Source organism: Scatophagus argus, chromosome 10 (genome assembly GCF_020382885.2).
Source record: "Scatophagus argus isolate fScaArg1 chromosome 10, fScaArg1.pri, whole genome shotgun sequence".
Taxonomy (NCBI): domain Eukaryota; kingdom Metazoa; phylum Chordata; class Actinopteri; family Scatophagidae; genus Scatophagus; species Scatophagus argus.
This window is the reverse complement of record NC_058502.1, coordinates 13,031,511-13,056,363: the sequence shown is the minus strand read 5'-3', so window position 1 is coordinate 13,056,363 and position 24,853 is coordinate 13,031,511. Positions and strand designations below refer to the sequence as shown.

The window sequence follows — 24,853 nt, the reverse complement described above, 5'->3', positions numbered from 1 at the left end:
TTTCATTTTAAGCTGAATAAAATACAGTACAGTGTTCAGTACACTGTCAGGCTTTTTGGAGCCTGCAAACATTGAGTCTGTTCTTAGTCACTGCAGAGAAGGCTGCCACTGAGGACAAACATGATAAAACTTGTTTGAGTGGATCAAACTGAGATCTGCTTGCTCTGCAGATAGCAGATTCAGTTCTGCATTTCTAATAACTTGCAGCTGTTCATGAAAAAAGCACAGTAGTAGATTTTCACACCTTGTTCATTGCTGACTTGTAGAGCATAATCTGCTATCCACTGGGGTAATGAAGAGGAATAGAAGAAGGAGTAGTGTAATGCACTGCTGAGTGCCTCAGGTCCTGCTCAAAATACCATGAACCGAAGTATATGTGTCTCAGTATACTAAAACTTGGCCGACTTGTGCATGTAGAAAACTCCTTGTTCTCTGGTTGTGCCCCTAGCAATCCATACGCGATCCAAACCCTCAACACTTGGAAGGAGGCTACGCTCATTACAATTATTTTCCTTTTGGACTGTCAGAGATGGGCTGTCTGCTTTACTATTTCATGCTCTCCTTATCTGCTTCTCTTTCCACCCATGGTAATTGAGGGTGGCTGTAGGCCAGTAAAAGTCCGGAGTGAGTGGGGGGGGGGGGGGTGTGGAGAGGAAGAAGGACAGAAACAGAGGAGACAGAGAGAGCTGCTGGAAAGGGCAGGCTTTCATTGAGCAGAGAAACGTGCACTTCTCCAGAAATTCAGTTTCTGTGGACCCAGGGCTGTGTGCAGTATTGATCACTGGCTCTCAATGAGAGGATTACTGGGAGTTCACACAAGGGCTTGGACGCTGACTGGTAACTTTATGCTCACCGTGTCATTTTTGTGAGGTAATTTTCTAATTTTTAGAAATTCTGTATTGCCATTACAAGTTTTCGGTGTGTTTTTATGCACGAAGATTCAGCTGTCAAACTTCTTTTACCAGTGAACAGCTACATTTGGAATCCATGGAGCTGTTTTTATCATTAAAGTGAACCAGTTGGGCTGAATTTAGTCTATTTCATTGATTTGTTTGTGTGCCGTGTGCTGTGATGTGGTAGCTCTGTTCCGGTTAGTAATAATTTAGCACTTTACTTTAAGGTCCTAGAGGCTGTGCTGCTGGAGTTACATATTGAAGACATCAAGCTCAGTTATCAGTCCCTTGTTTATGCTGCTATCATGCAAAGAATGAATGGAATCATCTCTAGATTTTTTTCCTGGCCATTTTCACTTCTCGTAAAGAACAGATTTTTCTTTTGTATTTCTTGAACCTGTGCAGCATACTGCATAGTGCGCCACAGTACTGCATGTCCTGTGCACGTACAGTTGTATAGATGTGAGAATTGTATATATATATATATACATATATAAAAACAACCTTTGTGTCTTGAACAGAAAATATCTGAAAGCATCTGAAACTGGGCATGTTGGATGAAAGCCATCCCTGTGAGTTAGCGTTTTACAAGACATAATTTAGCTGTTTGGATTAGTTCAACAGATTTCTATGGAGAACAACTGATAGGATTTGGCTTCCCCTTGTTGTTTGAAGAATTTGGCAGCAGTAAATCCCCCCTGATCTTGGCAGTTGTTCGCGCTGAACAGCAGTTGTTGTTTTTGGAATGGGACTGCATCCTTTTGCCAGACTTACAGCAGATACGTTGAACTTCAACAGTTCAAGTGGAGTTAAAGCCTGCAGTTGCATTACATAAACTATGGGCACAAAAAAAACATTTTTATTCCTGAGTTTATTAATTCTGCAAAATGAAAAATATCAAATTTCAAGGAAAGTATAACTTGTTGAGTTTAAAATCTGTGGTCTGATACAATCTGTGTGAGGACTCAGTGTCGCCCACACTGAACAAGTGAAATGTTATCTGGTGAAATGTGAATGGTAATTTGTTCAGCAGCTTCCTGAACAGCAAATCCAGCTGGAACTTAAACTGCTACTAAACTACAACTTGCATAAATATTAAGTTTGCAAAGTATTGCAACAAACAACAGCTTCAGCCCACAGTTTTATAGTTTGTTTTGTTCAGTCTTTACACATTCTAGAGTTACTGCCTTTCAATCACCATGACCAAAACCTGGAGCTCCAAAGTGTTTGTGCTGCCCCATGACATTGGAGTCTAGTACTAACCTGTGACACAAGTGCACCTGTTAATCCTGCTATGTTTTGCATTCATTCCAGCTCTAAGCATTTTAGTAGAGCATGTGTAATGCGTTCTTTTATTCCTGGATGAACGGTGCTTCGCTTCATCATGACTACATGTGTTTGGTCACAGTCCACAGTCAGAATTTCACCATCTGAGGGTGTAAATGAACTCCATGTGGCTCGAGCAGAGGTGTAGAAACAGTTTGGGGAAAGTCAGTCGAGGGGAAAGTCATCCTGGCTGGAACCTACCAATAAGGGGGTTTTCCGACAACCTCCTCCAGTTCTCTAGTGGGGAAAAATTCTGAAGAAAACGGCTTGCACAACTATGGCAGCTTAACGCCTCCATCATCTGTGTTGCTGAGTTTACATGGTGGAAAAATGCAGTCATGTTAAGGAGTGTGACCCCTCTTTGGCTGCAGAGAAATTAAGGCCTTAAGGAGACAAGGGTTCTAACCTAGCTACTGTTTCCGTGAACTTCACGTAAACAGCTATAAAAAAGGTGTCCGATCAGTTCCTTCCCATCAAATTCCTTCCACAAGTCCTGCTTCTTATACTGTATGCCGCGTATCTGGTCTTCATTTGCAACTGCTTCCTTTTAGGATGTCAGCAGTTTCTTTCTTTCACATGTTGGAAGCTACAGTAAACTATAATGTGATAGAGCAGCCACAGAAACAACATACCAACAATGTCTACTGTCTGCTGACATGCAACTCTCTGATTATCTCCAAATGTAAATTCAACTCTTTTCATTGTTTCACTCAGTTCTTATACCCCATTTCATCTCTAACTCCATGAGCATGAACATAACCATCACTGTCATCCACTGTAATGCAACCTGTACTCCACTATAATGGAATAATGTAAGTGTTCACCTGTTACTGAAATCAACTTGGAAAATACAGCAACCAGCACTTATGTGACATGCCCTTGTTTTGTATTTGACATTAATCAGTGTTAAAGGACAAACTGTGCATTTTGTCATGTGTTGCACTTGCCTTGACATTTCTTCATTAAAATCTGAGTGAGATTGTAATGGGAACAGATTTGGTAATTTGCTCAAATGAAAGAAATGGCCCTCTTGTGGTTATGTGAAAAAGCCTAAGAGTGTACAGCCCTGGGTTTAGTCAAATGCGAAGTTCAGCATGCTAACTTGCTCATAATGACAATGTTAACATGTTGGTGGTTAGAAGGTATTACTTTTACCATGTTCACCATCTTAGTTTGGCATATTAGCATGCTAACATTTTCTTTAAATTGTGAATCATCAGCATTACACAGAGCACACAGCTTAGTTTTGATTGTACCAGCTCATAGACCATAGTATTTGACACAATGAAATGTTGATGCAAAGACAGAATCATTAGGATACATGGTTAGGTATAACATGGATATTTGTGCCAAATTTTAGGGCAATCCATCCAATAGTTTTGGAGACAATTTACTAAAGACCACAGCCAGAGTTTTCCTCAACTGAATATTCTGCTAGCTTGTGAAGGTGAACCATCAAATGGATTGTTTTCAAGTGGTTATTTTGAAGAGTAATAAATTTTAATTAATACATTTTTTAAAAATCCATAAATCACATAACATAGAGATTATATTAGATATACTGTTATATTTCAACACTCGGCACTCAGCCATACCGCAAAGATGTTGCAGTGCAGGTGTGGAGTGGAGCGGATTAGGGCTGGGCACAGTGAAATCATTAGTCAATCAGTCATTTAAAGAATGGTTGGAGGGCAAAACTTCAGCTCAAGGAAAGCTATGTCAGCAAAGATAACACAGTTGGATGAATTAGGAAAATATAGAAGAGGAGTTGGAGGAAGATGACAAGCATGGAAACAAACCAAAAAGAGATTAATCAAATGTACAAATTGTTCAGTTTCCATGTTCCCAAAATGTCACCTTTCCATATGTTTAGACTTGCCAGCTTGCCAGGCTATAAAGTAATCTTACACCAACTACCGTAAATGTTTTACTAGCATGTGGCAGTAACTGGTTAATATGACTTCACATGCTGATGGGAAGTAAAGTATTACAAATGGTTTTACCCTTTTCCATGCAGGCGTGTTGTGTTTGGGCCAAGGGTGGGCAGAGATTGGCAAATGACAGTCGATTCGAGGAAACAGCTGATAATCCCACAGGAAACAGTGAGCAGTGGTTTAAGGGTAGTTGTGGTCAGTGGTTCCGTGAATTGTTTATTTAGTGCCATTTGAGGATGTGGTAGTCAAGCCTTTAAAGGCAAAAGCTTAGGTGTTTAGAGGTGGTGGGGGCTGTGCAGCAGGATTGAAAAGACAGAGTGTGCTGCATGGTGAATGGATGCAGAGTTCAGAGTATAACTTAGTGGTACAATTAAATTAATTATTTGTGGGTTGTAGTGTCTGTAACAGCAGTGGGACAAATATGGGCTAATGTGATTAGCCACAGTGACATTCAACCATATCATGTTCAGTGCAGGTTGATTATGAGTAGTGCTACCTCTTGAATGGTACTCAACATAGCATGTTGTCCTGGTGTTTTTTTTTTTTACATTGCTTGTCCTGAATTTTCCCCAAATATTGTTTTAATATATGTTATGTGTGGCTGATACCTACATTGGAGAGTGTCAAACTCAGGGGTCCACACAGTAATCGAGGAAGTGTACTGCAAGTGTTCTGCTATAAGTGCCTCCTTTTAAATGAATAGCAAATCATCAGTTTTAGTTTCTTTTAGTTGTTATCATTCACAGAAAGATTTGATTTCTTACAATGAATGGACTATCTTGTCTGTTCAGTGCTTGACTTGACCTTGACCTAAGTCACATACACATATTATTTGCACCAAATCAGTTTGTATGTGCACACTCCTCTGTACTAATGACAATCCTGGAGATTTCCAGGCTTCTGACATGTCCAGTTCCTGCTATAAGACAAAAGATCTTTCTATCTTATGATTCATATGGATCAAGAGTAAGCCAACCAACAAGGATACAAACTGCTGACTCAAAATCTGCCAAAATAACTTCAAATTAATGTAGAAAGTGTTTCAAAATGAATCAAAATACTTCCAGTTTGAATTTTTGCATGGGCTTCCTGCTATCATGCTTGAGTCATACACATTTCAGACAAAGGTTACTCATATCACCTTCATCTAACACTTACATTGTACTTTGGTGCATCATACAGAGAGACAAATGCTGATTTGCATGTGTATACAACACATACTACGTTTGGGTGAACATGCAGGTGGTGAGAGTTGAGCTGCAAAGTTTTGACCTCGTAACCTTTAGAGACAGGATAAGGCAGAATAAATGGTAACCAATCATCTCAAAATGACAGGAACTCATGAACAGTAATTTCAGACATTAACTTCTGTCAAGGCAAGAATAACACAGGAACCACATGTCACAAATGCTTGCATTGTCCTTTTCTTTTCCCTGCAATACAAAGCATGTTTCTCCCTTTCCCTGTAGGTGCACAATTGGAACTTGGTACTGCTGCATAATGGGTTACAAAGCGACATCCATGCATTGTGTCTTACGATGCCTGTGCTTCATGCTTCTCCATTTGTTTAGTGCAGCTCAAGATGAAGACTTAAGAAGTAAGGGTGCTTCTGTCTTCATTTTCTCACACTTCATTGTGTCTGTTGTCCATACATTAAAAACTTTCATATGCATACAACTGGCAAAGGTGATACAGTAAATGTATTTTATCTAATGTATTCCATCAGACTAGATGTGCTTTATTGAAAGTATCATTTTACACTGCTGATAGTTTATTTCCTGTCGGCTTCAGGTTGTAGGACTGCACCATGTGATTTGGTCTTTATTCTGGATGGCTCGTGGAGTGTTGAAGATGTCAATTTCGAGATAGTAAAGCGATGGCTTGTCAACATAACAACAAGCTTCAACATTGGACAGAAGTTTACCCAGGTTGGAGTCGTTCAGTACAGCGATGACCCTATTTTGGAGATTCCTCTGGGGAAGTACTCCTCCAACAAAGACCTCATCAAAGCGATGGAGTCCATTGAGTACATGGGGGGAAACACAAGGACAGGGGCAGCCATCAAGTTTGCTACAGACAAGCTGTTTGGCCTCTCTGAGCGTGGCCCATCAGGCATTTCCAGAATTGCTGTTGTCCTCACAGATGGCAAATCTCAAGATGAGGTTTTGAAAGCAGCAGAGGCAGCAAGGAAAAAAGGAGTAATTCTGTTTGCAATTGGTGTTGGGTCAGAGACAGAAGGGTCTGAGTTGAAGGATATTGCAAACAAGCCATTTTCAACTTATGTCTTCTCTGTCGAGGACTACAAAGCCATATCCAGGATCATACAGGTCATACGACAGAAACTGTGTGAAGGTAAGCCGAGCTCAGCGTCTGGAGCTTAAAGTGCCCTTCTGCTCAAATGAGGTAAAATATTGCTTTTATGTCAGGATCACTGGTATATCTTCACCTCAAACGCTTTCATTGATCTCCTGTTTTTCTATTTGTCCCTTATTTATCCCTATATTTTCAATTTCTCTGTCTGTTGCAGAGACTGTGTGTCCAGCAAGAATCCCTATAGATTCTCGTGATGAGAAGGGTTTCGATATTCTCTTACATCTAAATTTGGCCAAAAAGGCAAAGAAGACACAAGGGACATATTATGGCACTAGGGCCTATGAGGTGACATCTCGACTTGACTTGAGTGAAGCTACACGGTAATCATCTTGCTTGTATTCTTTCTTCATCATCACATGTGTATTTGCAAGTTAACTAACTTTTTTTTTGGTCACCCAGGACACTTTTCCCTGATGGGCTGCCTCCGTCATATGTTTTTGTGGCCACACTGAGGTATAAAGGATCAGTGGCAATAGAGGAGTGGGACTTGTGGAGAATACAGACACGTGATGGGAAACCACAGATGGCAGTGACTCTAAATGGACTGGATCGCACCATCATGTTCACCACAACCAGTGAAGCATCAAGTGGAACTCAGACGGTTACATTTTCACAACAGACAGCAAGGGTAAAGTAACACTGTGAAATATTCATTTCAGAGTCTTTTAAGGACTCAGCACTGATTTTACACATTCAGATCTGTCAAATGCTCTCCATGGATAAAATCTGAGAAAATAACCCTGATGATGTCATCAAATTTTCAACAGAAAGCCTCTGTTATAAATTGATAGTTTAAAAGATGTGGGGCACAGGGTCAAATGAAGAGATACTATTGCATTACATTATGGGAAATGTATGAATGTTATTTTTGGAGCTTGGTCCATACCGGAGATTAAAAGTTAGGATATCTGAGCATTAGCTGCTTTGACTCTGACCTCTCCTTTTTAAATCTGTCTCTCATGAGTACTTGTGAGTACACCTTTAAGTGTTTAAGTTGATAGATGCATTTATGCCATAAATTCTCAGAAATCCTTGTAACTTGTCTGAGAGAACGCACACTGATACCGTATGATGCAGGTGATTTATGTAAAGTACATTTTGGCAGAGCAGCTGCTCACACTGCAGTGAAACAGCTGTCTGTTTCCATTGCGCTGTGTTCATTATTTCATATAATACAGGTCTGACAAAAACAGTTAAAATCAATACACCTCAAAAGTTTAAACACTTTTGTTCAATCGCATAATGTTTGTTAATGTAACCAGTCAAGCCCACTCCTCCTATTCTCACATCACTACGGTTCATATAAGCCCGCAGGGCTTCAGAGATCTATTTACCCTTTACAAAAGCAGAAGCCACTGTGCATCTTTATGATATGCATGTTCTTGTCCTTGAAGAGGTAACTCTATCATATGCTTGAACTCTTTTAGACAGACTCAATCTCCACTGCAGTTCATTTATAAGTGGAAGCATGTTTCTATAAAGGGTTCTTTCTCAAAAAAAAAAACCAAAAAAAAAAAACAAAGAACCATCTGTCTGAGTAATATCTTTAGGGTTGTTTTGATCTTAACTCTCATCATTAAGCAATTTGGAAACTGGTTGCTGTATAACAGATACTTTTATATGATAAAGCACCAGTCTTCAGAATCAAAGTGGGCGTACTGACATATGTCCTAAATTGTGTGGTAGTTATTTCTATTGCTATTTCCTAACAGTGAGTGTCTCCTATGCATTAGTCATGTAATAAGATTATAATTGTGATGTCAATCTTACTTTGTCTGAGCCTGAGGAAGGTTTTCCTTTCTAAATGTTTCAGTTTTAAAAAAATCAGTTACTGAGTTCCTCCTGTTTCCTGCTCTGGACAACAGTTACAGCACTGTACACACTCTCTCCGGGGGACAGATTTTTATAGCTTGTTTTATAAATGTCTTTATCAGTACACTGCCAGCATGTGCCCTTGTATTAATGACTATTTCCTCTTCTTTGTCTCTGACAAAATAAGCTGTTTGATGAGAAATGGCACCAGCTACGGCTGCTGGTCACTGAGGAGGATGTCACTCTTTATGTGGATGATCTGGTCATTGAAACCCTGGCCTTGGAGCCCCCTGTTGGCATTTTCATCAATGGAAAAACTCAAGTTGGAAAATATGTCAGAAAAGAAACGACAGTGCCAGTAAGTTTATAAACATCAACAACCCAATGTTAATAAAATGCATGTTGTTTTCTTCTCAGAGAAGTAATACAAAACGTGTGTTTATTGAGTAGTTGAGCAAACTCAGTACTGATATACATACATTTTAAACAGCATCACACATGACTACACAGTTTATTGCTGCCTCCTGAGAGATGTACTTAACTCCTTGGATATTAAATCCTTGGCAAAAATGAGTCTTTTTGTCCACAACATCTCATTAATCTTTGTTTTATTTGCCTCAGTTGGCACATTTTGCAGCAAAAATGCTGTTTTGCAATAAATCATAATTGTGCTGTGTTGTAATTTGATTTCTTGTAGGTTGTACAGTATAGAGTGCAGTTTCTTGGACATTGATGCAAATACATTTGATAATGACAGGGACTGTAATGATAATGACAGGGAGAAGAATATTTAAGTCTTTTTATTTTAATTGTCAATATGATGTAACATCTTTTTTATTATGAAACAATAGCATAAATTGAGCAGCCAAAAAACCTCAGACACATGGAAGCAGTTAAACGTGCTTGGCACTGTCACATTTGTTGTCATAATGACATTCAATGACAAAATGTAAAATAAACAAGATTTATTTAAAATAGTTATAATATATTATTTAATTACTATCAGTATTATTTGCCGTTAGAAATATTGGGAAAGGGTCTGTCCAGGAAATCCTTTGTTTGAAAAGTAAGAAAGAAGGTAGACACTTCACCCATGACTTTTACATCTCCTATGCCAGCCTCTATGTTGACAAGTCGTTATAGCTGCGGATATTAACATGAACCACAGCTTGGTAGTGAATGTTATTGTGAGTACTGATATGATACTTCTGCTATAAGGATCATGTAGTCTGAAGCTGTTTAACAAAGTGAATGTACCCATGAAGGTCATTTCTGGATAAACGGATTTGTAATTGGAAACAGATTTCTGTAATTGGGGCCCTAAAAGTACACTAGAATGGACCAATTTTAAATAACACTACATTATCACGAGCTTTCAGACCACACCAGACATTCTTAGCATGTTTAAAGCTACCGTTATCATTAGCAAAATGTGAACCATATTGTTTTAGATTGATTAATGCGCCCAATCATGCAGTTGTACAAATGTTTTCGTGAGGCAGGAAATAATATAAATCATATGTGTAGATCATCTTTCTGCTCACTGCTATGAAGTGAAGTGAAGCTGCTATGGGACATTCTGGAGCCATTTTACCACCAACATCGACAAAATACCAAATAATGGAACAATAGTGTAACGTCGCTGCAGAACACTTCCAAACACTGAGGGGGGTCTGGCAACACATAGACACTCAATGCTCAGTGAGAGTACTTATCTTTTCTTTTAACAGTTATACAATTTCAATTCATTAGTGGCAAAGCACTGATAAAACTGAACTAAATGTTGCAAAATTGTCCCGCAATTTGTACAATTTGTTTGTTTTGTTAGCCTGTTTGGACTTGTTGATGTTGTTTTTTTTAAAGAACTTCTTTTTTTTCTTTTTTTTTTTTTTTTACATTTTATTTAGTTTGAGATACAGAAACTTCGCATCTACTGTGACCCTGAGCAGAATAACCGTGAGACTGCATGTGAGATTCCTGGAGTTGTAAGTATGACAGTCTGCTTGGCTGTGTGCTTGTTTCTGAGTCCAAACGCAACAAAGATAACTTCTTCTCAATGTGTATCTTCTCACCAAGTTCATCATCACTCAAAGCCACATGCTATGTACTGCATAGCATTAAAGGATTCTTACTTTGTATTTCCACAGTACAATCTGTTGTAGTATTGTGTGGTGAAAGTGTAAACTCAGCATATTCAGTTGAAGTCACATCTGTTAATGCATAAAATAATCTGTTGGGGGAGGACCGATGGCTTTGGCTCAAACGTTTTGCACTCACTGTATTTTTTTATTGCCTGCTGGCTCTTTCTGTGTTTGTGAAGCAGAGGCCCATTGTTATATACTGGCTTAGAAATTGCTATGACCACAAAGCCAGTGCCAAATTAATATTTTTGAAATGAGGCTGTTCGATAAAAATATCAAGAGATACAAGATGAGGAGCCTAAAATTACACATGCTTGCCAAGTACCTCTGCTTCACTCCTCTGTGTGTGTGCGAGTGTGTGTGTGTGTGTGTGTGTGTGTGTGCTTTTCAATGGTTTATTTGCAATGGAATCTCAAAGTTCAGTTATAAATCTCCCCTTGAATGTTTGAATGTAGAATCAGACACCTTTCTGGCAACGTTTCGCAGCATTTGATTTAAAAACAGAAAGATATCCAACTTGCAGTCCATGTTTCATCACCTCCATACAGATTCATTTTAAACAGCAGGTATAAAGTAAATGTCCAACTTGTTTTGTCCAACTAGCAGTGAAAAAACTCCAAAGATAGTTTGCAATCAGCAAAGAAATAAAGAACATTTCTTTGAATGTCGTCAAATGTCTCAAAATGAATTAATAGATTGCACTCACGCACTCTAACCATGCCCTGTAGCCCCCCCCACCCCCCATACCCATACACACACACACACACACACACACCCCTGACCCCCTGTCTGCCATCTGAGTGCTCATTGCTGCTCTAATACGTATGTGTAATCTTGTATGTGTGCTCAGTGTCTATTAGAGCTTGTTTTTTTACATTACAGTGCTCTAACAGTCCTGATTACACCGAACCAACCCAAGAGCCTTGTAGTTGTCCTCCCGGACCTCCTGGAACTCCAGGAATAAAGGTTGGTTATTTTAAAAAAATGTTTATACATCTTTTTCCTTTAGTTTTTTTGGTCTTGTGTCTTAATGTTGGTATATCGCACACACTGCCACACTGAAAAGCAGCCTGCAGCCTACACACCAATCTGTGAGTTCATGAGAGAATGGCTTAACCTCATCCAGTTCCTCAGTGTTTTGACAGTTTGATATTTACTTTAGACAGTGCTACTCTGTTGAGAGAGAAAAATAACCTAATTTTTTAACAATTATGGTTTCTGTGTGAACTCAGGAATGACAGATTCTAAACAGCTTCTGTAGGGAAACAGAGCTCAGACTTTCTCTTTCTTGCAGCTTAGCCTTGAGAGGATGTGTGCTGCATTCCCAGGCAATGTCTAATAGCTGTGTCTTTGTGTTGAAAAAGTGTATGATGAACATATGAGTTTGCCCTTTACCAACAGGTCCAATACAGCTACAGTAATTACAGCCTTTATGGACAGATTTCCTCTGTGCCACAAAAGTTTAGTGCGGATGCTTTCAGCATTTTTATAATACGGTTACCTGCTCAGAACAAATGATGTTCTCGTTACTCCACTTAGGCAAATTGCCATTGTGACTAAGTTATGGATGGTCCTGTAAGATCCTGTTGTACTGTGCTGTTTGCTTAAGGCAAACCAGACCTCTGTCTAAGATAAACACTGGTTTGAATGGAAAATGACCAAACTAGGGAATTAAACTTACGTCTCTGTCTTTATTGATCACAGGGTATCAACCAAATAATAGCAGCTCCGGTCATAAAAGCCTTTACACAAGGACTTTAGAGAGATATTACCTTAGCAACAAAACTTATTGTTAATAAAATCTGCATGGGTTCAGGCATGTTTGTGTTTATAAGATCACCACTATGCTTTTACTACGTTTACTAATAGATCCAAAATGCTGGGACCACTGCTGGCTCACAGATGTTACTTATAACCCCACATAGTGTTCAAGAGCGTCTTACATGAGATAAATCAACTTCCTCAGCATGGTTTATAGTTAAATTAAATCAACACTCCATGCCTGAGAAAGCACACTGTTAGAACACATTGCTGGGTGGCAGGATTGACAAAGGCGTATTAACAACTTGCTTCAGTTTCATGCGATTAAATGGCCCCATTCCATTTTCTTTAGGGAGAACAAGGAAATGCTGGCAAACCTGGTCAGCCTGGACCTGCTGGTGCTGATGGTAAGCCTGTGAGTACTACATAGTTCAATATACAAACATACAGAACATAACCGCCAACAACATTGTGACAGCATCATCCACAATTAGCATCTGAGAAAATGCCAAAAAATAACTGAGTTAATGTTAAGTTAATTCTCTGTGGTCGAGACTGCTCCAGAATGATAGCGCACAGTGGTAAATGTACTTATTTACTTATTTTTCCTATGGTTGAATAACAAACATCTTTAATTATACCACCAGTGATTTGGAGTGATGAGAAGCATCCAAAAGCAAACCACATGTTGTACACAGTGTGGTCAAAAACTCATACATGGTTACTGCACACAGTCGATTCAAGGGTTTGTCCAAATGTGTGTCTCTCGCCTTTTTTATCTTAAGGGTATCCCTGGAATTAGAGGAAGTCCAGGGCTGCCAGGTTCACCAGGAATAGAGGTAAAGACAGTTTCACCTAATTTACCGGTCCTGTGAATTCCACATCAAGAATAGAAAATTTAAAGCTGGTTTCCTTTGTTACTTTTGTCAGGGGCCGCGTGGGCAAGATGGGTACAAAGGCGAGCAAGGGAGGCCTGGTGTTTCGGTAGGAAGGTCAATTATTCATCATGCTGCAGCACTCATTTGTGAACTCTAAAAACTATTTTGTAATACAAGTCTGTTCTTTCAGGGTGAGAGGGGTATGCCTGGATTACCAGGACTGCCTGGAAAACCAGGAGAGAAGGTGGTGATTCTAATTATTCATACATGGTTACTGCATTCACATTCTACATAATATGGAATCCAGATGTTTTTCAGTGTTGTTTATCCAAAATTTAATTCAAGCATGGAAAATGGGTAAAACTGCTGAATGCACTGACTGACCAAAGCTGAGAGAGAAGTGATTTCTAGTGATTTCTTCTCTTTCGGCTAGAAAAACCAAGTTATCATTAAAAGGCACAAAACATACTCTGAATTGTAAATGTAAATCTTCTTTTTATGAATGTAGGATTAACAGGAAATCCCTGCTATATACATCAACCTGAACTGATTGAACATTGTTGCATCAATCATTCTTAAAGCCATATGTTATGAATATAAAGCCAGCTCTCCTGGGAGAGTGAAAACCTTCTATACTGTGGGACAAGATTGCTTTGCAGAGAGTGCATGAAGGCCATCAGAGACTTTTTTTAATGTTCATATTTCCTGACTTTTGTTCTGCCTTTTCCTTAGAAAGCCCAGACTCTCAGAGGTGTATCTTCTCTCTCCTCTTGCCTTCTTTTCTCTCATTTTTATCACCCTTCGCTCTTTAGCCTCCCAGTTCGATCTAGAGGGCTAGAGACGCAAACAAGATATGTGGGGACATGTGAATCAGTCCAAGTGTCATGTGAACTGGGGAAACATGCCTGATTCTTTCTCATAGATACATAAAAAAGCATGAGTCACAACCCCACATCCTAATTGTTTCATCAGTTAGATATACAATCTTTTAATTCAGTGCCCATCCTTTTGACAGTATTTCCTTATGTTATTCAGAAGACAAGCTATAAATGGATAAAATAATAAAACAAAGATAAATGAGATGAAATGTACTGGCTCCCATGGAGGAAAGGAAAGGAAACGGATAGTACTTTCAATTGATGGGATAATCCCTAACAAAAAGGAGGCAATCCAGCAGTTTTTGCTCAGTGGGTACCACAAAGACTCACAGCAGACCTGATTGGAAGCCTGGGAGTCCTACAGCTTAATCCAGAACTTTGCTCTCATCTCTCTGAAGTTCATCTGAACATTTTGAATTCTATGTTATTTTGAGGGACAGTGAACTAATGCATCCTCTCTAGGTTTCATCACCTCTGTCTTGTCATCCCACTTTGTAATCAGTGGGACCACAGGGGACCCGTGCCAGCTGGCTGAAATGGAGAACAATTCAAGCAGCTAATGTTATTTTGAAAATTGTCTCAGCTGTCTGCAGACACGTACACCCACAGCAAGTCCTCCTGCACCATCTGTCTTGTTATTACACTTTCACTCACAAGTCCAGCATGTAGTTTTTACCAGTGCTCGGACTGTCCTCTCGGCTTTCTTTGATTTGGTCATATGCTAAGGGTTTTGACCATACGCAAGACAACACAAAGAGAGAGAACACAAAGGGGGAGCTGCACTGCTAAAGATTTATTGTTGCTGTTTTTTCAATCCCATTTCCAGTTATACTTAAACCATGAAAGGACTGTGGCTTTTATTGGTCTAGTGCTCTTTTAAAATCCTATAATTAGACATCTGATTAGTGGTAACAGTCTGAGGCCTCCTGAATGTTGAGATGAGAATCTAGAAGGTGCACTGCTAGTGATTTTCCATCATTTCTTTGTTGGCAAAGCAAGACTGGGTGTGCAAGTGGAAAAGTCAGGGGATCACCAATGTCAGTAGATATCTTACTCTGTGGACCCTGACAACCCTCACAAAATGTCTTAGCAATCCATGTACTCTTTTTTTGTAATATTTCAGTCTGCACCACGGTTGTGGACTGATCAACACTGTGTCACAGAATCATGCAAAAGTATGTTAAGCATCCCCCTTTATGAAACAATAAAAAGCTCTGATGCAGTTGTCTAGCCATTTGGCATATGATTTTAAAAAGTCCTTCATGTTAGCCAAAATGTTTGGTCTATGCACTAAATATCCATACACCATGTCTTCAATCAGCAGGGAGCCACTTCAGCTTCTCCCAAAGTTGGAAGAAATACTTGTCTTGCAGTGTAAGAGATGATTTTCTTTGGATATACACACGTTTACATCTACCTTTCCAAATTGATCCCATACAGTAAGACCACCCGTGGGTGTAGTCTCATTTTCCTGGCACAGGATCTAGAGAACAGAAACATAAGATGTCTGCTAAATTAAGTCAGAACTTAGCGTATAATTCAAGGACACAAGAGGAAGACAGACTGCTTGCCAAAAACATCAGCTCTGTTTGAGTATTCACAGTCTGTTCACTGTGATACTTGTTCATGACCAAGTTCATCACCTTTGAAGAAACAATTTATTACAAATTATGTGTTTGTCCAGCCTGGGCTATTGATCTCTGTAGTTCATTAACACTACTTTGGCAGCATACATTGTGATGGAAATCAGCATCCCTAATAGGAAACCCACAACCGGCTTGGGAGGTGAATGTAGCTTTTAGACAAAGCTCCTAATCTGCCTTCTGAAAACAGGTTTTCCTACACAGCTGATATGTGTGAACAAATCTGTTACTGCTTACACTGTCTACTTTAGAGGCTGTCCATGTTTTTGTTCTTCATGTTGTCACACAAACTGAAACTCTCTAACATTTGCAAAGACAAGCACAGCACATAGACAACCACTTGGCTTCCATCTTTACTCCCCTGGCTAGTCAGTGTCACACTGAGCCTCTAAATCCTGTAGCTCGTTTGTTTTGGCCTGGAATTCCTCTAGCAAACATAACTGCAGCTACAGCCACAGCTGGAGAGATGTTTTATGTGCTTTGACACCAGTGGAACATGAACACCTGTTCCTGAGACCTGTTTCTTAACTGAAAATTGAATTCAGCTCAATCTGAAAGAAATAAACTGTCTGCACTTTGGATAAAATGTCTTCATATATGAAAAATATTTCTGCAAATGGAACCGCAATAAAAATACTGTCGCTCACAAATGTCCCTGAGCCAGCCTGTGGTGAATACGTCATTTGGTTTTTATGCTGTCCAGTCATTAGGTCCCTCTTGAGTTGATTAGCATATTTTTCAATGATGGAATGCAAAATCTAAGAAAATAAATGATGCAATGTCCTGCCCCACAAATGTGAAAATACAGTGACGAATTTTGCTCTCAACTTTTGGCACAGTTAAACAGGTCCTTAATTAAAGTCAAGTTTTAGGTCAACCAGTGCAATTTTAATGCCAGAATGACGCAGTGAAACATGTCACTCCAGTTTCAGTCCAAATAGTTGCTAAATTCGTTGTCTACCCTAGAAAAATAAGACCACTTCTGACTCATGTCAGACACTAACTGCGTGTTTTCAACAATGTGGACATTACAGTGGGTCTATGAAGTGCTCTTATTCCACACTGTATAACCTGTGTGTGTTTTGCTAGCTGCCTGTATTACAAGCACGATTCTGTCAGTGAGTGGCAGATTCATTACTGTCTGAAAGTCTATACAAGCCAGCTGGTCCAGTTTAGAATCTGATCGGTAGGAGCTAGTTTTATACCACATACAATAATCATTTCTAAATCTTTTCCCTTTTCTCAGGGCTCAAAAGGATTACCAGGAATCACAGGAATACCAGGAAAAGTTGGTCAAACGGTAAGGCTGCAGATAATCCTAAAAACTGCTCAGTCCTTGAACATGACACAAGAAATATAACAGCTTTAACTCAATGGTGTGATATTTCCAGGGAGAAAAAGGAAGTATAGGACCTCCAGGGCCACGGGGTTATCCAGGAGAACCTGTATGTGTAATACAATTCAGAATCAAATCCAGAAAACATCTGCTATGATAATCTCAAAAAATCTTTTCTCTCATTTCAGGGTCTACCTGGGAGAGATGGAAAAGATGGATTTCCAGGGAGACCCGGTCTAAAGGTCTGGTTGTTTTGACAGTACAGACCAATATGTTACAAAGCTCATTCTGGGATTAGGAGAATGAAAGAGCCATGAGGTTGCTTAACAGACTTTGCTGTTCCCAAAAGCTGTGCTGTGGATGTTTGGCAACCATGGAAATTTAGTCATGCAGTACTGGTGTCCCCCTTGTATTTTTTCCAAACCCCATTCGACATCTTTTGTAAATCAAAAGAGTTCTCCATGTTTTAGACAGATGTCCGTATAATAAATCACACATGACATGTAGAAAGTATGAGACAGTGGTGTGTATGTGGGGCTTTTCACTGGGATGATGAAAATGAAATGTACTAATAACGTCTTCGTTGCTCCTACGTATAAAGGGAGAAGTTGGGGCCAGTGGTATTCCTGGTGTTGATGGAAGGGAAGGCCATCCCGTGAGTCATAAACACATTTAATTTCTTATTGCACATTTGGTATTTTGAAGTCCAGTTTGTTTTAGTTGTTATCATCTTATACCTTTACTTGGACTCCCAGCAACTGCAAACGTGAATAAAATATGAAACATGCTGCTATACTGACGTACTGATTTCAACTTTTCAGCGAAGCAAAAAAGGACTTTATGTGTGTTGTGGTTTTCATTAACAATTACAAAGTTTTTCTCAAACAAATTGTAACTGACATGAAACAGTACTGTAAGTAACAGAAGAGTAAAACAGGCAAATGCTGTACAAGAGCCGATTTTATGGATCATGCAACATTGCGTGTGTAATGTTTTTTACTGTAGTAAGACTGCAGTGTGTTAACATAATGTCAGCAGTGCAGAGAGTACCCCTGACAGGCAGTAAATTAGGGGTATTTCCCCTGTAGTTCATCCCAGGATAACCCTGTTATGTAACAAGCAGGCTCAGGCTGTAATCTGGCAGAGAAAGTAACTCATCGAGGGAATGCTGTGGCTCTCTGGCAAATCTGTTTTAGGAAGAAAGTGTTTCAGCTGCAGCCACCCCACCGATCATGATTATACGAGTTGTCCAAAAGTTTGCGATGGGTCTGCAAAAGATGAGTCAGTTGCTCCACAAGGCTGTAAGCCATTTTCCCCCGCCAGAACAACAGAGTTTGCAATGTCTCCAAGGAGACAGGATTAGTACTGTACTTCCTCAAGTTAAAACAAGATGAAGTAAGCACTTCAGTGTTACAGGGGAACTTTTTACCTATAGGCTGACTTTGAGCGTTTGTGTGGCTCTATCTATATTTCTGTCTCTCTTCTCGCCTGTGTAATCTATTTGCTATGCACATATGTTACTCAAACTCAAACAGTACTCTGAGGCAACCACTAACCATCTGCAAGCATTTATCTTAAAAAAAAAAAAAAAAACTAAAACAAAAAAATAAAGAGGCTTTCCAGAATATTTTTGCTGCATGTGTTGAACCACATAAACCCTCAGTGAATTAATTATTTATAAATTTGTTTGTCCTTTTGTTCTTTTTCCTCAGTGCATTGAATAACAACTAGTGTTGTATTTTTGCATTTATCAGAAAATGAAAACTGTATGCACAGTTCAAGTGAAGGGCATACGATTCAGCGAGGATAATACTTTGATGAAACCTTACAGTCTTCTACTGTTGCACCAAAGAAGGAGAAACGGAAATCAAATGAAATATTCTTTGTTTACAAAACTATCATGAGCCAGAATTCAACCTCATAAAGCCCCCCAAAAAACATGTTTCTCCACTTTTCCTGTTTACAACTATCTAACCGTAACTGGGGAGTGTAGTTTGTTAGACATTTCTTGGTGCGCAATGTCAGTTCAGTCAGTTGCTTTTATTGGGCAATTGGCTACAGTTGTTACTGACACAATGAAGTAATTATTCCACTGTGAAGGAAAGTAAACTGGAACCTGTTTTTGACTATCAATTCAGAAAAACTGCATTTCACATAACATAAGGGTTTCATTTTTGGCATTATTTGCAGTATAGTATAACCTGTTTCTTCACTCTCAGGGAATGCCTGGATTACCAGGAATTGCAGGCCTTAATGGACAAAAGGTGAGCTCATGCCAATGTACCTGAGTTCCTAATGTACCTGCAAAATCATTGTTTTTGTATCATTCTTTATGATAATGTTCCACTGACATGATTAATGTTTAAGGGTGAAGCTGGTTTCCCTGGACCTAAGGGCTTCAAAGGATCGACTGGACCACCTGTAAGTTAGCAGCTCTTGTTCTATCTGAGTATATTTCCACCTGTTGATATTGATTCTGCAGAGATATTGACACAGTTTCTTTCTCTCCTGCAGGGTGAGATGGGTTTACCTGGTGCCCCTGGTTTAACAGGACCAACCGGGCCCAAGGTAATCTTCTAATCTTTCTCCTGTGAACTTCTTCAAACAGTTGGTGATGCAAGGTTACAATGAATCTGAAATCAGCTTCCCAACAGATATCAAAAACTTTTCATACCGTCTTCAAAATAGATAAACTGTGCACTGAATATAACATGAGTTTATCACCCCTCCACATGCCTGGGGCTGTGAGTGCACTGGTTCAAACCAAGACCCAGAAAAGTCAAAACTACAGATAAATCCACACAAGCTGGCATTCACTAACTGTCAAGCTGCAGGCCAAGCCACACCATGGTTTAAGATGAGTCCAAGTACAAACTAGTACAGTTTAACAGCTGATAACAAGCATGATGGGTCAGAATGTGTGATGTAATGTGACATTACATTCCATACATAGATTGTGGTGCACATCATTAGTTTGGATATGGTTAATCTTTGAGGAGATTTGATGAACAGAGAGCTGCTTGGGTCAGCAGCACTGCATGTTTTGTTTGGTCAACGTTTTTCTACAATATGCTCTAGCACAAGTAATGACCTATTGGCCACAGCAGCAGTGCTAAATTAAGCAGTGATCCGGCTGTACTGCTTTCGTCAGTGGAATTTTAGTGGAAATGTAAGCAGTCTGGGCTAGTCTGGTCTGGACGCTCTGCCTCCTAATCACTTTTCATTAGCCGATCTGCCTTTAACAAGCCAATGTGTATTGGTAAATGGCACACAAGTGAAAAGCTCAATTATGGACAGGCAGGCAATACTTTGATTTTATGGCTGAGCTTCAGACTGCAATTACTGAGGCTTGTTCAACTGAAAAAAAAAAGCAGACAACTGGACAATTAAACAATAGGCTGCAATACAGTGATACGATGTGGTCTGGATGTTATTTCATTGTATGTTTTCTGTAACGTAAGACATGTTTTATTTCTTAATCAAGGGGAGTAAAGGCGAAGCGGGAAGTCCAGGTGTACAAGGAACACCAGGGCTTGCGGTATGTTTCTATTTAAATGATCTAACATGAACCAGGTGGCTTTATGTCTGATTTAAAGAACCATAATACTCTATGTAATATTGTGTTTATTACCAAAGTGTTTCTGGAGATTTTACATCCAATGGTATATTTAAAAAAGAGTGTTCTTGTTCAATGCTTGTTAAACTGAAACTGAATACCATCAAAGGGGAGTCCAGGGGAAGCAGGAGGAGCAGGTCAGCCAGGGCACCCGGGCATGCCAGGCCTGACGGGCAGCAAGGTATTTTTTTTTTTTACTATAATGTTTTTCTGGCAGCATTATGACACTGCTGCCTCTCCCATCCAGTGGAAGTATTTTAAGATGTATGTTTTTTGATGATGAAAGCTCATAATTTGTTGTTGCTTACTGGTCAGATTAACTCAGTCCTGTCAAACAGAAAAATTCCACTGATATGTAGTTATAAATTTTATTTTGCTCAAAATTCCAGTTGTAAGGACTCATCCTCCCTATCAGTAACAGATTTACATCAAAAGCAAGAAAATTTAAGCAAGAAATTCAGTAATTTTCTCAGCAATTTCATCACTGTATGTGATTTCTATTTCTACATTATCACTTATATAAAAGACACTTGAATAAGTCGGCTGTGAGAAGTTTTCACGAAGAATTTATCCTGGAGAGACATATTTTTTCCTGTACATAGTTTGAAACATTTGTTTGTTTTGCTGCTAGAAAACATACTATAAAGCTATAATTCATAATTTTATGTTTTATCAGGGACAAAGAGGAAATCCAGGTGAAAGAGGAGAGGCGGTAAGACTCGAGACAACATTATCACCCAAGCAGATCACACTGTGATCATACTGATGCTAATCTGAAATGGTAATTCAAACTGAGAGGTTCAGAGCATATCACCAGTGTGACTTATCACTATTGGGTGTTGGATTAAGAAGAAATCACTACCATTGATCTGTTTGATTAACATCACAGTGTGCAACTCATCTAATACTTGTTATCCGTGAGTAGTCTTTAAATTGTCTACATTGTCCTGAATTCAATTGACGGGGAAATCAATGTATTTAAAAATACGGTGGAAAGAAAGTTTCATTTATTGTACTGATTATGGATTTGGAAAACAATCACATGTCTGCATTTTGTCTTTTGGATATTTGCCATTTAACCACTTTCCAACATTGTTTTCTTCATAACACTGGACTGAATCAATTTCATGTCATGAAAGCAAAATCAATTCTGGAAAACAACAAGAATGCGTAACCACAATTATGTAATCAAATGTAATCGGTATCAGTGTGTTGACACCCATATTTACTACTACTAATATAAATCAATTATCATGATTTGAATGGATGTTTTAACTTGCAGTACTCTACAGTACCGTTTGTACCACACAGGCAATAAAGTGTGATGCTTTAAATACTGATTTCACAGGCCTTCATGACATTAATGTAATTGTTTTTTCACCAGGGAATGAAAGGTGAAAAAGGAGAGTCTGGTCAACCAGGGCATCATGTGAGTTTCTTTGATCAGCTCTGTTGTACGATAAAGACCCCTTTATTGTTGTGTGAAAGCTGGGCAATACATTCTATATGCGGTATAGTGATTACGTTCCTCGAGAATGGTCCATGTCTTTATCACACAGCAGAATAGCTAAAAAACATCTGTGTTAGTTTTCAATGTGGATTGCGCCACCATGTGGTAATTCATTAAAACCTTAAATCTTCGCTCATAACTCCTGAACCACAAGGTTCAGCAGGAATTTTTTTTCTTGAAATTTCTTGCTGGAATACATATGTAATATGTACATATGTACACCTACATTCATGTGCAGTGATTTCGTTCCATTTGAATATTTTTGCTCAACACATTTCTTTTCACCACTCTCTATCCAGTTCATCTCTGGTACAAACATATTTCTTTGACCCTGTAAAGATGACTTACTTCTACTATAACTGGCTAACTAAGTTCTTGAGGGCCTGTCTGCACATATCAGAATGACAGTGTAACGTGTGATGCTAATTAGCCCATAGGTGGTGCTAGAACACCTTAATGAGTCTGCTTCAAAATTTCATGCATATTAAACCCTATCTTTTCAAGATAATACTCTCTGAAAATGAGCAAGGTTGTTTTTTTCTGTGCATTTGGGGACAGAAGTTGAAGCTGATTTTCTATTCTTACAAAAGAACACATCTTAGAGGTTGTGCAACCCTAATGGACGAAAGCTTTATATTTTATTGACTTTCCTGCCTTTTATTAACAGGGCTCCACTGGACCAATGGGGCAAAAAGGGGAGGTATGTTCAGCTGAATGCATTAATCGTTGTAGTGATGTCCAACCTGAACTGCTGTGTGTATTGCTAACAATGTGGTGGTATTTTTGCTAGAAAGGGTCAACAGGGGAACCAGGACAGAGAGGTCAAGAAGGTCTAATGGGACGGCCTGGACAGTCGGGTCAGTCAGGCCGACCTGGGCCTCGAGGGTTGACGGGGGACACAGGTCTACCTGGCCCACCTGGACCGGAAGGAAGACCTGTATGTGTGTTACATATTGTGCTACCTACTTTACTGTTAATAACGTTGTTTAATATGATGTTATAGCTGATGTTGACTAACACAGTGGAATGGACTGTGAGTGAAATTCAGATCATCCATCACTTTTTATTCCAGGCAACTGAAATGTCAGACAGTCGCATTCGACAAATCTGTAGAGAGGTTCTTCAGTGTGAGTATCAACACAAGCTGACTGGTGATGTGTTTCTGTGTGCTTTTAACACACATCTGAAATTTTTTCATTGTCACTCATCCTAGCGGAGCTGCCTTTGTTATTGCTTGGCAACCAGCAGAGTAGCTGTACCACATGTCAAAGCCAGCCTGGATCTCCTGGTCCTCCAGGCCCAAGAGGGTCCCAGGGACTCAGGGGTCTTACTGGAATTACTGGCCCCAGGGGACAGCCAGGCCACTCAGGTCGGCCAGGGCACCCTGGTATTAACGGGCTGAAAGGTAAATTCAGAGTCAACACCATTATTAAAGCTGTTTTGCAGGATGCCTGAGCAAGTACACCTGTGTTTGTAGGAGAACCAGGTTTAGATGGTGAGAAGGGGAGCCCTGGGCGAACCACTGTTGGAGACCAAGGACCACCTGGGCTGCCAGGTAAATCATGCGACTGATTATTCAGGGAGCTAACACCAATCATGGTGATATATTTTATGTCACCTTTCCCTATTGTGTACTGTTCTTTTGAGCTGATCATTTTTTAGTATTTTTGTCTTCACAGGTCCAATGGGTCCCCCAGGGTACAGTAAGCCAGGTAAGCCTGGGCCCCCTGGTCTAAACGGAGCAGAGGGTAAACATGGTAGTCCTGGCATCCCTGGGCAGCCTGGGGTGTGTGATCCATCCATGTGCTATGGTAGCATGATGAGGCGGGATCCTTACAGCAAAGGGCCAATCTATTGACGTAATGCAGCATCACTGCAGTCTAGAGCTGACGTGGAACAAACAGCCATTCTCAGGAAGATCTCACCTTTACAGTTTCTCTCCATTGTGGAAACAAAACGGACCTCTTCTAACACCCTTTATGTGATCTCAGAAAGTCAACTGAACTAGATCCCATCATATTTTTTCTATTGGTAAACATGCTTTGAGGTTTTAATAGTGTTAAGACAATTAATAGTTGTCTCTTTTAATGCCTCCTTTTTTACCCATACTGCCCCCTGGTGTTGCTTCCTTTCATGTAGCTGGTACATTGGTTGGGTGCTATATGTTCTGTAATAGAAACACATAAATTCCATGTCCAGAAAATTATTTATCCATAAAGTACGTCTGAAATTGGCATGTTTCAGCACAAGACTGTGAGTTTGATTTCCTGTAGCTGATTGTGAGCTGCTGTAAGCCTGTTTTCCTGAAGCTTTCAGTTTGACTGTTGAGCACTTAACTCTTTATGAAATCCTTTTACAACAGCTAATATTGTGTATATTGTGTATTCCCCCCACTACACATTCATTCTCAAGTCATTTTATTCCAATTAGAAAGTTAAAGTTTCACCATCCACAAACATGGTGACATTTTAGTTTGAAATTTTATGTCATTTATGCTCCCGAGGTTTTCATTACTGTAGATATTTTGTTGTTATTTATAAGAGTCATAACTGTTACAGCAATGACATGTCGTAAACAGCTTTTGTAAGTTTATTATTTTGTGTTAAAGTGACTTTTGTATGAATCTTTCTCCTCTTTTTTAAAAATTAGAATTAAAATATCATAATGATTTGTGAACTTAGTTTGCTCTGTGCTTTGGGCTTTTGAGTTTCAGCTTTATTTCAGCACTCCATCACACCATCGATGTATTTGC

At 39.4% G+C, this 24,853-nt stretch overlaps 1 protein-coding gene across 3 annotated transcripts; it reads left to right on the top strand.

Annotated features, from left to right (window-relative positions):
* The first annotated feature begins 483 nt into the window (after window positions 1-483).
* On the top strand, window positions 484-24,781 carry col21a1 (collagen, type XXI, alpha 1). Of its 3 annotated transcripts, XM_046401996.1 has the most exons (30): window positions 484-870; window positions 2,934-3,031; window positions 5,623-5,750; window positions 5,945-6,505; window positions 6,681-6,846; window positions 6,926-7,154; window positions 8,526-8,696; window positions 10,246-10,323; window positions 11,362-11,445; window positions 12,593-12,655; window positions 13,026-13,079; window positions 13,171-13,224; window positions 13,309-13,362; window positions 16,886-16,939; window positions 17,031-17,084; window positions 17,164-17,217; window positions 17,577-17,630; window positions 19,195-19,239; window positions 19,343-19,396; window positions 19,490-19,543; window positions 20,460-20,513; window positions 20,701-20,772; window positions 21,268-21,303; window positions 21,976-22,020; window positions 22,769-22,801; window positions 22,892-23,038; window positions 23,174-23,228; window positions 23,315-23,506; window positions 23,579-23,656; window positions 23,781-24,781. In XM_046401996.1, the coding sequence occupies exons 2-30, from the start codon at window positions 3,000-3,002 to the stop codon at window positions 23,957-23,959; spliced, it is 2,934 nt and encodes a 977-aa protein (XP_046257952.1). In that variant the 5' UTR covers window positions 484-870; window positions 2,934-2,999; the 3' UTR covers window positions 23,960-24,781. The 3 variants fall into 3 exon arrangements, with proteins under 3 accessions (XP_046257952.1, XP_046257953.1, XP_046257954.1); XM_046401997.1 differs by lacking the exon at window positions 2,934-3,031 and having other exon boundaries at window positions 489-870; XM_046401998.1 differs by lacking the exons at window positions 2,934-3,031; window positions 5,623-5,750 and having other exon boundaries at window positions 493-870.
* The last annotated feature ends 72 nt before the right edge of the window (window positions 24,782-24,853 follow it).

Coding starts and splice junctions, on each gene's coding strand:
- col21a1 (XM_046401996.1), top strand. CDS start 3,000: ATGCAACCTGTACTCCACTATAATGGAATAAT. Junction 22,021..22,768: donor CTGGTCAACCAGGGCATCAT/GTGAGTTTCTTT, acceptor TTTTATTAACAG/GGCTCCACTGGACCAATGGG. Junction 22,802..22,891: donor CAATGGGGCAAAAAGGGGAG/GTATGTTCAGCT, acceptor TATTTTTGCTAG/AAAGGGTCAACAGGGGAACC.